Below are 13,001 nucleotides of genomic sequence, written 5' to 3'. Positions count from 1 at the left end.
GAGCAGCCATGGTGTGGCACCGCCTCTACAAAGCCTCAGAAAGACTGCGGCAGCTCCTGCCGTGTCTGTGGACTCTGAACTGTGAGGAACCTGAAGTTCTTCTCCTCCTACCAGAATACCGAAGATTTATTTCTACTTTGTGCACCTATCCCATGTTTTTTTTTTGTTATCTTGCTGTTTTGATTCATCACTCCTTGTGTGTCTGTTCCCGATCTCTTCTCCCCGCTTGCATTTTTTTAATTGTATTTGTTAAGCATTTATTATGTGCTGGGCACCGTACTAAGTGATGGGATGGATCAGGTTGGACATAGTTCCTGCCTCACAGTCTTAATCCCCATTTTACAGATGAGGGAACTGAGGCACAAAGAAGTCAAGTGGCTCACCCAAGATCATATAGCAGAGAAGTGGCGGAGCCAGGATTAGAACCCAGGTCCTTCTGATTCTCAGGCCCATGCTTTATCCACTAGGCCACACTATTTCTTAGCTTCTTAGATTGTGAGCCCCTTGAGGGCCAGGGATTGCATCTAGCGCCCACCTGCATGTTCATTCCTTTCCCAGCACTTAGTATGGTACTCTAGACACAGCAGTAATATTGCATTCGCATTATACTCTACCAAGCTTTTAGTACGGTGTTCTTCATGCAGTAAATGTGCAATACATAGCATTGATTGATTGTTTGATTGATTGAGAGCAAGAGTAGTAGAAGTCACGGGCTTCCTGAGTGTGAGCTCCCTGCATCCCTGAAGCTCATTATTTACGTTCCAACCCTTACCTCCTCCACCGTGAGGAGCAAGATGGGTCTTAAGGAAGTGTCCCCCATCCCCCGCCCCGGGAGAGGGGCTTCCGGGAATGAGGCAAGCCCCCTGGGCTCTGCATCACAATCCAGGCCCGCCCCCGCTTACCACTTTATGTTTAGGCTTCGTCGTCGACACCTCCATTTCCTCGGCCCCGGAATTGTCGCTGGGAGACCCGGACCTGAAATCCATCAATTCCTCCTCTTGCTTCTTGAGGCTGTCCGCCACCGTCTGAATAGCCCGGGTCCATTCTTCCCTGCAAGGGGTCGGGCCACAGGACGGGGTGACCGTCGGCCCACACCCAGCCCCGCCACGAGAGACCGAGTGGGCGGGTACCAGGGGATCCGCACCCCACCCTGTCTGAGCGGCTTCTCTCAGTAGCCACCAGGCACACTCACGTGGTCCGCTAACACTGCTCGTGCCCTTGTGTGGGAACACGATCTTCTAGACTGTGAGCCCACTGTTGGGTAGGGACCACCTCTATATGTTGCCACCTTGTACTTCCCAAGCGCTTAGTACAGTGCTCTGCACACAGTAAGCGCTCAACAAATACGATTGAATGAATGAACGTGGGAGGTAGGCACCACTTGGGGGGCTTCACCCTCCACAGTAACTATGAGCTTTAACACTGAGTGGATGCTTGATGGGCGACAAAATCACCTCCAGGAGCTGGTGACCCCTGACCCCCTCACCCAGCTCTGGGGGCTCTGAGCCGCCGGGCTCCTCCATCTTCTCTTTGGGATGGGCGGGGGGAAACCGAGGACTCCGGGACCCAGGAAGACTCAACCCAAGGAGATGGACTGTGATTGCTGCCAACCTGGACCAGGGCCTCCTTAAAGCAAAGCTGTTTGGTTACTTCAGTCTGTAACCTTGTGCCCTCAAGCCTGGAATGGGCTAGAGGAGGGAAAAGCACCCAATCACCTTGGCCCCTCCTACCTCACCACGCCGCTCTCCTAGTACAACCCAGCTTGCACACTTCACTCTTCTAATGCCAACCTACTCGCTGTACCTCAACTCTCATCTATCTCACTGCCGACCTCTCACCCACATCCCGCCTCCAGCCTGGAATGCCCTCCCTCTTCATATCCAACGGACAATTACTCTCCCCAGCTTCAAAGCCTTATTGAAGGCCCATCTTCTCCAAGAAGCCTTCCCGGACTAAGCCCTCCTTTCCTCTTCTCCCACTCCCTTCTGCGTCACCCTAATTTGTTCCATTTATTCACCCCTCCCTCAGCCCCACAGCACTTACGGAGATAGACATAATTTACTTATTTACATTAATGCCTATCTCCCCCTCTAGACTGTGAGCTCGGTATTTGCAGGGAACGTGTCCCCCAACACAGTTTACACTGTACTCTCCCAAGCGCTTGGTACAGTGCTCTGCACATGGTAAGCACTCAATAAATACGAATGAACAACTGATTGGGAAAGCTTAGGCTTGGTTTAGACACTTAAATGTCAGTCATTTTTCTCTACTTTTCTCCCTCCAGACTGTACGTTCCTGGGGGCAAGGACTTAGCTTTGATTTGTAGTTTTAAAGTATTCTTTAGTGTCTAGTAGAGAAGCAGCATGGCCAGTGGTAAGAGCTCAGGCTTTGGAGTCAGAGTTCATGGGTTCAAACCCCGGCTCCGCCAACTGTCAGCTGTGTGACTTTGGGCAAGTCACTTAACTTCTCTGTGCCTCAGTTCCCTCATCTGTAAAATGGGGATTAAGACTGTGAGCCCCACGTGGCACAACCTGATCATCTTGCATCCCCCAGCGCTTAGAACAGTGCTTTGCACATAGTAAGTGCTTAACGAATACCATTATTATTATTAGTAGTAGTACAGTATTCTGTACCAAATTAGGTGTTCAACAAATAATAGTCATCGTAATTATACTCCAAAATATTAGAGTGTATGCTCCTTGAAGGCTACTGTTATTATAGCTTAGTAGAGCCCCCTGCACAGAGCAGGTGTCCATTACAGCACCCTGTTCGTGAATACAGTTGGTACTCGGTGAATATCAACGTTGACAATGGTGGCGATGATTTTACAGAGAAATCTCTCCCCAGCCACCTCTCACTCTTTTTTTAAATGGCATTTGTTAAGCACTTACTAGGTGGCAACCACTGATCTAAGCACTGGGCTAGGCACCAATTCACAAGTCTCAGTTGGTCACCGGGGAATTGCGAGGACTGGAATCCACAGAGACCCCCAAAAACCTCATTTTGGATTCTAGCATCACCCTCCTTCTCCCGTCTCCCTGCTTCCCCCGGGGCTGTGTCTTCCCTTGGGGTCTCTCCACAAGCCCCTCTGACAGGGCTGGGCTCCAGTGACCCTGGACAAGGAGGGCTGGGAACCCAGGAAGGCTGCCCAACCCCTACCCCTATAGTCACAGCTGTTGTCCTCTGCAGGGATAGGGCCTGGTGGACGGGAGGAGAGAGAATCAGTAGGGCTTCGAGTGGGGAGCCCAAGGGCCCAAGACCCCGGTAGCCATCCCTGGTGTGGACATGGGGATGGGCTTCCATCTGGCCGCTCCGCCCTGAGGCCAGGAGGAAACGAACCTCTCTTCGGGGGTCTCCACATGGAAGGTTCTCTCGATGACCGTGGTCCACTGCAGACATCTGATGATGAAGGTGTTGGGCTTGGGGCGCTCCGTCTTCATCAGCTGGCATTCTAGTACAGTCGGGGAAGAGACACCCAGGGCTGAGTGTTGGAATCGTGTTTGTCTCAGTTCATTCATTCAATCGTATTTATTGAGCACTTACTGTGTGCAGAGCACTGTACTAAGCGCTTGGGAAGTACAAGTTGGCAACATATAGAGACGGTCCCTACCCAACAGTGGGCTCACAGTCTAGAAGGGGGAGACAGAGAACAAAACATATTAACAAAATAAAATAAATAGAATAAATATGTACAAATAAAATAGAGTAATAAATATGTACAAACATATATACATATATACAGGTGCTGTGGGGAGGGGAAGGAGGTAAGGCGGGGGGGATGGGGAGGGGGAAGAGGCGGAGAGGAAGGAAGGGGCTCAGTCTGGGAAGGCCTCCTGGAGGAGGTGAGCTCTCAGTAGGGTCTTGAAGGGAGGAAGAGAACTAGTTTGGCGGATGGGCAGAGGGAGGGCATTCCAGGCCCGGGGGATGACGTGGGCCGGGGGTTGACGGTGGGACAGGAGAGAACGAGGCACGGTGAGGAGGTTAGCGGCAGGGGAGTGGAGGGTGCGGGCTGGGCCGTAGAAGGAGAGAAAGGACGTGAAGGTAGTAGGGGGCGAGGTGATGGACAGCCTTGAAGCCAAGGGTGAGGAGATTTTGCCTGATGTGTAGGTTGATTGGTAGCTACTGGAGATTTTTGAGGAAGGGAGTAACATGCCCAGAGCATTTCTACACAAAGATGATCCGGGCAGTGGCGTGAAGTATGGATTGAAGTGAGGAGAGACAGGAGGATGGGAGATCGGAGAGGAGGCTGATGCAGTAATCTTGAAACCTTGGGGTTCCCGATGATGTGCTGGGCTGGGCTGACAAAAACCTAAACCTAACCTAAACCTAAACTAAAAACCTAAACTGGTTGGCCCAGGAGAGGTGGGAGCCTTGCTGACAGGAAGTCCCCAGTCCAAGAAGCCTCTCCTGCCCCAGTGCCTTGAGGGATGAATGTCAACTCTAGACGCTAAGCTCACTGTGGGTAGGGAATGTATCTGTTTATTGTTGTATTGTGCTCTCCCAAGTGCTTAGTACTTGGTACAGTAAGCACTAAATAAATATGATTGACTGACTGACAATGAATGAAGGAATGAAAGCTGGGCCAGGGCGGGGCAGAGAGAAGGGACCAATGGGCATGCTGTAACTTGTACTTCCCAAGCACTTAGTACAGTGCTCTGAACACAGTAAGCGCTCAATAAATACGATTGATTGATTGATTGATAGACCCAGTCTCTCCCGAGACCTCACTGGCCATTGAGTTAAAGGACACAAAAATCCAGTTCAGATCACAGGTCTAAGAGTCAGGACAGCTGGGTTCCATTCTCAGTTCTGTCACTTGCATGCTGGGTGACCTTGGTCAAGTCGCTTAACTTTTCTGGGTCTCAGTTTCCTTGTCTGTAAAATGGGGACTCAACACTTGTTCTCTCTGCTACTTAGACTGAAAGCCCCAGGCAGACTGAGGACTATGTCCAACCTGATTATCTGGTATCTACCTCACACTTAGCACAGTGCTTTGCACACAGTAAGCACTTAAGAGATAACTCTATTGGGGCAATATTTAGAAACACCTATGAATATCAAATAGTTGGCTGAATAATAATAATAATGATGGCATTTATTAAGCGCTTACTCTGTGCAAAGCACTGGTTACAAGGTGATCAGGTTGTCCCATGGGGGCCTCACAGTCTTAATCCCCATTTTACAGATGAGATAACTGAGGCACAGAGACGCTAAGTGACTTGCCCAAAGTCACACAGCAGACAATTGGCGGAGCCGGGGTTTATACCCATGACCTCTGACTCCAAAGAGCATGTTCTTTCCACTGAGCCACGCTGCTTCTCTTAATGTAGTTAGACTTTGGTGTTTCTAGCTGTAGTTGCCTCCTGAGAAAGTGTTTACGTTCTCATGGATCATGTAGACTCTCCTGCTTGAGAACCTTAATGGATAAACTGGGCTTCACTTGGAAAGTTTTCAGAATTCATTGGTTGGATAAAAATTTTAGCTTGCCTATCGAGAGAGTTGAAATACTGTAGTTTTCTGTGGGGTTTTTTTGCCAACACCTCTCTGACCTTCAATTCATCATCTAGACTGTGAGCCCACTCTTCTAGACTGTGAGCCCACTGTTGGGTAGGGACTGTCTCTATGTGTTGCCAACTTGTACTTCCCAAGCGCTTAGTACAGTGCTCTGCACACAGTAAGCGCTCAATAAATATGATTGATTGATTGATTGATTAAATTCCATGGTTGGGGTTCTTCCCAGGATCCAGAACACCTCTGGTATCTACTCCATGCTTAGCACAGTGCTTGGTACACAGTAAGCGCCTAACGAATTCCACAACTGGGGTTCTTCCCCCGACCCAGAACACCTCTGGAATCCCAGCCCGTCAGACAATTGGTACTGGATTCCCAATCCCAACACATTGCCCCTTGGGTCCGGGAAGGGCAGCTAAGCTTCTCCTTATGAACTTTGCCACTTTCACATGTGAAAATCACCACACCCATGGAGACGCAACTGCCCGCACGCGTGCACCCATGTGTTCCACCCGCAGAAAACTGTTTGGGGGCCCCTGGGGGTGGGAATGGAGACCAGGGCGGAGGATGGAGGAATTTGGAGGGGAAAAAGATTGATCGCTGAGTGGGGAAACCGTTTCTATGGGCGCCCGCCAGCTCATTCTCAGGGTGAAGCCCGGCCTGGGGCCTCCGGGGGCCCAGAGGGAAAAGTTTTCTACCAACTGCATCCCTAAAACTCTACGCTGGCAACCCACAAGTCTTGGCAGGGTCGGGAATGGGCCGGGGGGCGGTGCGGAAGCGACAGCTCAGGAATCCCTCCCGGCTGGCCGGCCCGCCCGCTCTCCCGCCTGCTGGCTGGGGCAGTGCCCTCTGGATGGGCCGTTTAGCATTTGAAAGTAAATGTTTGGAATTCCAGCTGCAGTTCGCTAGCAACCAGGCAGCCGGGAACCACTGAGGCGTCCAGAAAAGAGGTACAAGAGCAAGGCGGCCCTGGCTGGGCTCAGGATGGGGGCCACGGACAGGTGATCGCACGGATCGGGGCCGGGGAGAGACGGCCTGAGTCCGGCCCATCCCCAAGCCCCAGGTTCAGAGGGGCGACCGGACAGGCAACCGGGATTTATTCGGGTGCTTCAGATCGTGGCACATCCCTGACCAAGAGGGGAGAGAGGACAACAAAGAAGGGGAAGCTCTGCCATTACTGCTCCCAGCTCAGGGCTGAAACAAACAAAACCCACATTGGCCTCTTCCCCATCTCAGCGAACAGTCCCGTCCGCGGGGAGAACCTTCCCTGGAGCGTCGGGGGCCAGCAACGATGAGAAGCAGGCCTGGGAATCGGAAGACCTGGGTTCTCATCTCATCTCTGCTACTTGCCTGCTTGGGCGAGTCACTTAACTTCTCCGGGATTCTGTTTCCTCATCTGTGAAATGGGGATTCAATACCTCATCATCATCATCAATCGTATTTATTGAGCGCTTACTGTGTGCAGAGCACTGTACTAAGCGCTTGGGAAGTACAAGTTGGCAACATATAGAGACAGTCCCTACCCAACAGTGGGCTCACAGTCTAAAAGGGGGAGACAGAGAACAAAACCAAACGTACTAACAAAATAAAATAAATAGAATAGATATGTACAAGTAAAATAAATAAATAAATAAATAAATAGAGTAATAAATATGTACAAACATATATACATATATACAGGTGCAGTGGGGAAGGGATGGAGGTAAGATGGGGGGGATGGAGAGGGGGACGAGGGGGAGAGGAAGGAAGGGGCTCAGTCTGGGAAGGCCTCCTGGAGTAGGTGAGCTCTCAGTAGGGCCTTGAAGGACCTGTTCGCCCCGAACCCAATGTGGGGCAGGGACTGTGTCTGACCTGATTATTTTGTATCTACCTGGTGCTCAATGAAGTGTTTGGCACACAGTAAGCACCTAATACCAAAATTATTATTGTGGTGGGGCAAAGGTGTCGGGGAGAAAGGAATCGAACGGAGGGTGAGGGGGTGGAGTTGGAGAGGCAAAGAGCAGGGCAGGGGCGAGAGTCACCACATAGGGTCAACAGATCCATATTACCTCCACAAAGTTGGCTCCACTATCGTGAAATCTGACTCAATATACAAATAAATGGATTAACAGAGCTATATCTTTCCCTTAAGATGATTGAAGACACGATTCTGTGTAGTTTGCGTAAAAATAATCGATCTTAGTGACGGAAACAATCCCTCATTTAGAACACTGTTCCACTGGGAAAAAGGGTTGCAACCTGAGAGACTTTGACTCGACCCAGTTTTCAGGAAACGATCAAGTCATAAATCCCAGGCTGCCCGCAGGAGGGAGAATTCACAGCCCCTGCCCTCAAGTGGCTGACAATCTGATGGGGGAAGACAGTGCTCTCATGCCCATGAATGTACACGCACACCCGTGCACATGTTACTGGGGACTAGACTATAAATCCCTTCTAGACTGTAAGGTCCTTGTGGGCAGGGAACCTGTTCATTGTTGTACTGTACTCTCCCAAGCCCTTAGTACAGTGCTCTGCACACAGTAAATGCTCAGTAAGCATGACTGACTGGCTGAGGGAGGGACAGAGAGAGGAGAAGACTTGGGGCACTCCTGTTCCCTCCCTTCCACCCTGGTGGTCTTTTTATTCCGGCAGACCACAGAGGGCAAGACTGCCCAGGACTTGGGGGATGGTGGTTGATGCTTTTTATCAGGAGGTAGGCAAGCCTCCTTACCCGGGGGCAGCAGGATAGGGGACACAGCCATCTCTGCTATTTGTACTGGTATTTCTTAACCACGTATTATATGCCACGCACTGTACTAAATGCTAGGGTAGATACAAGCTAATTGAGTTGGGCACAGTCCCTGTACCCCCGGGCCTGGAATGCCCTCCCTCTGCCCATCCGCCAAGCTAGCTCTCTTCCTCCCTTCAAGGCCCTACTGAGAGCTCATCTCCTCCAGGAGGCCTTCCCACACTGAGCCCCTTCCTTCCTCTCCCCCTTGTCCCCCTCTCCATCCCCCCCATCTTACCTCCTTCCCTTCCCCACAGCACCTGTATATATGTATATATGTTTGTACATATTTATTACTCTATTTATTTATTTATTTATTTTACTTGTACATATCTGTTCTATTTATTTTATTTTGTTAGTATGTTTGGTTTTGTCTCCCCCTTTTAGACTGTGAGCCCACTGTTGGGTAGGGACTGTCTCTATATGTTGCCAATTTGTACTTCCCAAGCGCTTAGTACAGTGCTCTGCACACAGTATGCGCTCAATAAATACGATTGATGATGATGATGTACCACATAAGGCTAATAGTCTTAATCGCCACTTTACAGATGAGACAATGGAGGTACAGAAAAGTTAAGCGACTTGCCCTAGGTCCCACAGCAGACAAGTGTTGGAGCCAGAATTAGAATCCAAGTCCTCTAACTCCCAGGCCTGTGCTTTTCCCATTAACCATTGCTGTTTCCTCACTCCTGATTCCAGGATCCGGGACAGACTCCCTCAATCCAAAGCATTCTGCTCAATCTCTCCCAGTACCGGAGAGACCGAAAGACCCCACTCCTCCCCTCAACCCACCACTTCCTCCCTCTTCCTCCCTCTCTTTGTACCCGAAAATCACTCTCCCCATATTCAAAGCCTTATTGAAGGCACATCTCCAAAAGACTTTCCCTGACTAAGCCCTCATTTCCTCGTCTCCCATTCCCTTCTGCGTTGCCCTGACTTGCTCCCTTTATTCAATGCCCGCCCTCTGCCCCAAAGCTCTTATGTCCATATCCATAATTCATTTATTTACATCAATGTCTGTCTCGCCCTCTAGACTGTAAGCTCCCTGTGGGAAGGGAACGTGTTATACCACTACATTGTAATAATAATAATAATAATAGCATTTATTAAGTGCTTACTATGTGCAAAGCACTGTTCTAAGCACTGGGGAGGCTTCAAGGTGATCAGGTTGTCCCACAGGGGGCTCACAGTCTTAATCCCCATTTTACAGATGAGGTATCTGAGGCCCAGAGAAGTTGTGACTTGCCCAAAGTCACACAGCTGACAATCGGCGGAGCCGGGATTTGAACCCATGATCTCTGAGTCCAAAGCCCGGGCTCTTTCCACTGAGCCTCGCTGCTTCTCTAAGTACAATGTACTCTCTCAAGTACATAGTACAGTGCTCTGTACACAGTAAACACTCAATAAATGATTGATTGATTGATTTTGACACTCAACTGGGAGGAAGCAGGAGTTGATGGACAGCTGGCAGGGCTGGCAAACAGGACACCAGGATTCTAACTAGCCCTGGCTCAGCCTCTGACCGGCCCACAGATTCTGTATTTCAGTTTTCCCATCTGTACAATGGGGAAGGATTTCCCGCCATCCCGGCAGCATGATGGGAGTCAATATGGCCTAGTGGAAAGACCCGTGGTCTGGGAGTTAAAAGACCTGGGTTTCAGTTCCACCAGCCTGCTGTGTCATCTCAGGCAGGTCACTTTATCCTCTGTGAGCACAGGCTCAGTAAAATTGGGAAAATGATCCCTGCTGTGCAACTTCAGGAATGTCACAATCAATCAATTGCATTTATTGAGCACTTACTGTATGCAGTATGCTGTAATAATAATAATAATAAGAATGGTACTTGTTGAGCACTTACTGTGTTCCAAGCACTGTTCAAAGCCCTGGGGTAAACACAAGTTAATCAGGTTGGAAACAGTCCCTGCCCCACATGGCGCTTGCAGTCTTAATTCCCATTTTACAGAAGAGGTAACTGAGGCCCAGAGAAGTGAAGTGACTTAGCCAAGGTCACACAGCAGACACATGGTGGAGGCAGAATTAGAACCCAGGTCCTTCTGATCCCCAGGCCTGTGCTCTGTCTACTAAGCCACATGCTTAGGACAGTACAAATATGAAAGAGTTGAGTAGACACGTTCCTTGCTTACCTTCTACACTTCTTTGGCCCTTTGAGTACTCAATAAACGGGGAGAATAATTCCTGGCTCCCCCTACCTTGGCGATGCTGCGGGAATACCGAGAGGGAATGAATGTAAAATTGCTCCGGAAAATAAAAGTATTCTACAGATTCTGGGCAGGATGCTGATCCACTCGTCCTCTTGGAGGGGGAGGCGGGGCATGCAGGAGGCCCCAGAAGGGAGAGGATTTGGGGAAATCTAAAATCCCATAGAAACACAAGACCTTAACTAATCCCACAGCACACGAGTGTAGCCTTCCCCGGGGACCAATGGACCCAGATGGTAACCGGTCTCCAGCGGTTCCAGTGGGCCTCCCCGGGGAGGTCGAGGGAGACGGGGGGGGGCCCTTCTCCAGGATGGGGTTCGGGCTCACTTCATTCCCGGCGGGAGCACCCCCGCCTGGATCTTCCCGCTCCGAGCCTTTAATTAGCCCATTTTCACGGCGTGCCGGCGTGTGCCGTCGTCTCCGGCTGCCGGATCCTCGGCTCCATGGTTCACGCCTCATTTCCCGCTGAAATGATCAGCGTTTTTCCCCGAGTGAAAACTGGCGAGGAGCCCCAGCTCCCGTGAGGGAGCGGGTGCCGATCCACGTGGGCCGGAGGTGGGGGACACCGGGCTGCCTCTGTCACAGACCCCCGCTGGCCACCCACACTCGGACCCTCCTCCTTCCAGCTGGGCCAGGGACCACTAAATCCCACGTCCTTCATCCCCACCTTTGTCTCTGGCTGGCTCCGACCACCGGACCCAACGGGGCGGCCGTGCCCTGTGGACGGAGCTGCAGAACCCCTCTTCCTGACCTCTCTTTCATGGATAAATTCATTTTTCTTCATCTGCAAAGGAGGAAAAGTGACCCCAGGAGGCTGGCCCAGGGGTCCTGAGTCCTGCACGTGGGAGGGGCCTCAAAGGGCCATCCAATCCATCCCCCTGGCTCGTGCCCTAACCCGACCCTGGCAGAGGGACCACCCACCCCTGGAAGGCCTCCAGAGGAGAAGTTCGACCCATCAGTAGCCCTCGCCAAGGGTGGGCGACTCCTGAGGCAGGAAAGTGAGCCGACAGGGTCAACCTCCAGCGGCTCACCGACCCTGTGCCCGGGGGACCGATGTCCTTCCCCTGGTCATGGTTGAGGTTCAGAGGTCATTAGATGGAGACTTTCCTCCAAATCAGTATTTGGGCCCTATACGGGTTCAGTTCACAGATCCAGCGATCTTGGGTGCACGCCTCAAGATGAATAATAGAGATCTGTCGGTTAATAACCGCTATAATTCACACACGTCACGGAGGACGGATTTGTTCAGGGAACAATATGCTGTCTAATTACCCTGCTCAATCATAACAGAGCTCCCATCTCAGACATGGGAGCAGCCGACCGATGGTTCGCTCGCTCCTTCTTCTCCTGGGTCCCGGAGAGTAGATGAGGCCAGCGGTCGGGGGCCCAGGAAAACCCGCCCGCATTCCCGGGCTGAGCTTCCTCCATGGGTCCGGGCCCTGACCTCCTAGGGAAGGTGAGCCCTGGCAGCCAACCAGCCCAGCCCGAAACCCTTGTCCATTTGGCTACCTGAACAGTTGCCTTGCTGGCCCTGACCGCAGTGGCCAGATTCGTGTTTGGGATCAGGGTGGATGGGGAGGTGAGGGTTAGGACTTCTCCTCATGAAAGGCGGCTTGCTTTCTGGAATGATTCCCGCTGGGACCTACCCAGAGATGGGGAAATGGACAAGATGACCTTCTGCGCTCCCTCCCCAGACCACCCATTCCCGAAATATGGGAGACTTTGAGAAGCAGCATGGCCTAGTGGTCTAGAGCCCATGATTGTGTTCAAATTCCATCTCTGACACTTGCCTGTGGTGTGACTTTGGGTAAGCCGCTTAACCGCTCTGTGCCTCAGTTTCTCCATCTGTAAAATGGGTATAAGATACCTGTTCTCCCTCCCCCCACTTAGAGGGTCAGCCCCATGTAGGAGAGGGAAGCAGCAGTGGCTTAGTGGAAAGAGCAAAGGCCTGGCGGCCAAAGGGCCTAGGTTCTTAATCAAGTCTCCACCACTTGTCTGATCTATGACCTTGGGCGAATCACTTGACTTCTCTACAGCTAAGTTACGTCATCTGCAAAATGAGGATTCAATACCCATTCTCCCTCCTACTTAGACTCTGAGCCCTATGTAGGGCAGGGACTGTATCCGGCCTGATTACCTACCCCAGTACTTCAAGGGGTGCTTGAAATAGAGTAAGCACTTGTGCTCCTCATTAGTACATTTGTGAGTACCCCCGCTTGTCAGGTGGGAGATCGGGATTCGATCCCTCAACAGGGAGTGAGATAAACTTCCAGTGCTTAGAACAGTATTTGGCACATAGTAAGCACTAACAAGCTCATTGTGGGCAGGGAATATGTCTTTATTATTATATTGGACTCTCCCAAGTGCTTAGTACAGGCCCTGCACACAATAAGTGCTCAATATATACAACTGAAAAGTACCATAATTATTATTATTATTCAATATCATTATATATAAAAAGGGAGAGTCTATAGGATCACATTACAGGCGCTTAGCACACAGTG

At 50.9% G+C, this 13,001-nt stretch overlaps 1 protein-coding gene across 1 annotated transcript in view; it reads right to left on the bottom strand.

Annotated features, from left to right (window-relative positions):
- AKT1 (AKT serine/threonine kinase 1) overlaps window positions 1-13,001 on the bottom strand; it is an 85,568-nt gene that overhangs the window by 24,140 nt on the left and 48,427 nt on the right. Inside the window, exons 4-5 of the mRNA XM_038740843.1 lie at window positions 3,340-3,451; window positions 903-1,050 (exon numbers count right to left, since the gene is read on the bottom strand). Coding sequence (XP_038596771.1) covers window positions 903-1,050; window positions 3,340-3,451 — 260 coding nt within the window. The remainder of the gene's footprint in view (window positions 1-902; window positions 1,051-3,339; window positions 3,452-13,001) is intronic.

The sequence above is a fragment of the Tachyglossus aculeatus genome, chromosome 1 (genome assembly GCF_015852505.1).
Source record: "Tachyglossus aculeatus isolate mTacAcu1 chromosome 1, mTacAcu1.pri, whole genome shotgun sequence".
Lineage (NCBI taxonomy): Eukaryota > Metazoa > Chordata > Mammalia > Monotremata > Tachyglossidae > Tachyglossus > Tachyglossus aculeatus.
The sequence above is the reverse complement of the archived record's forward strand: the minus strand, read 5'-3'. Positions and strand labels throughout refer to the sequence as shown.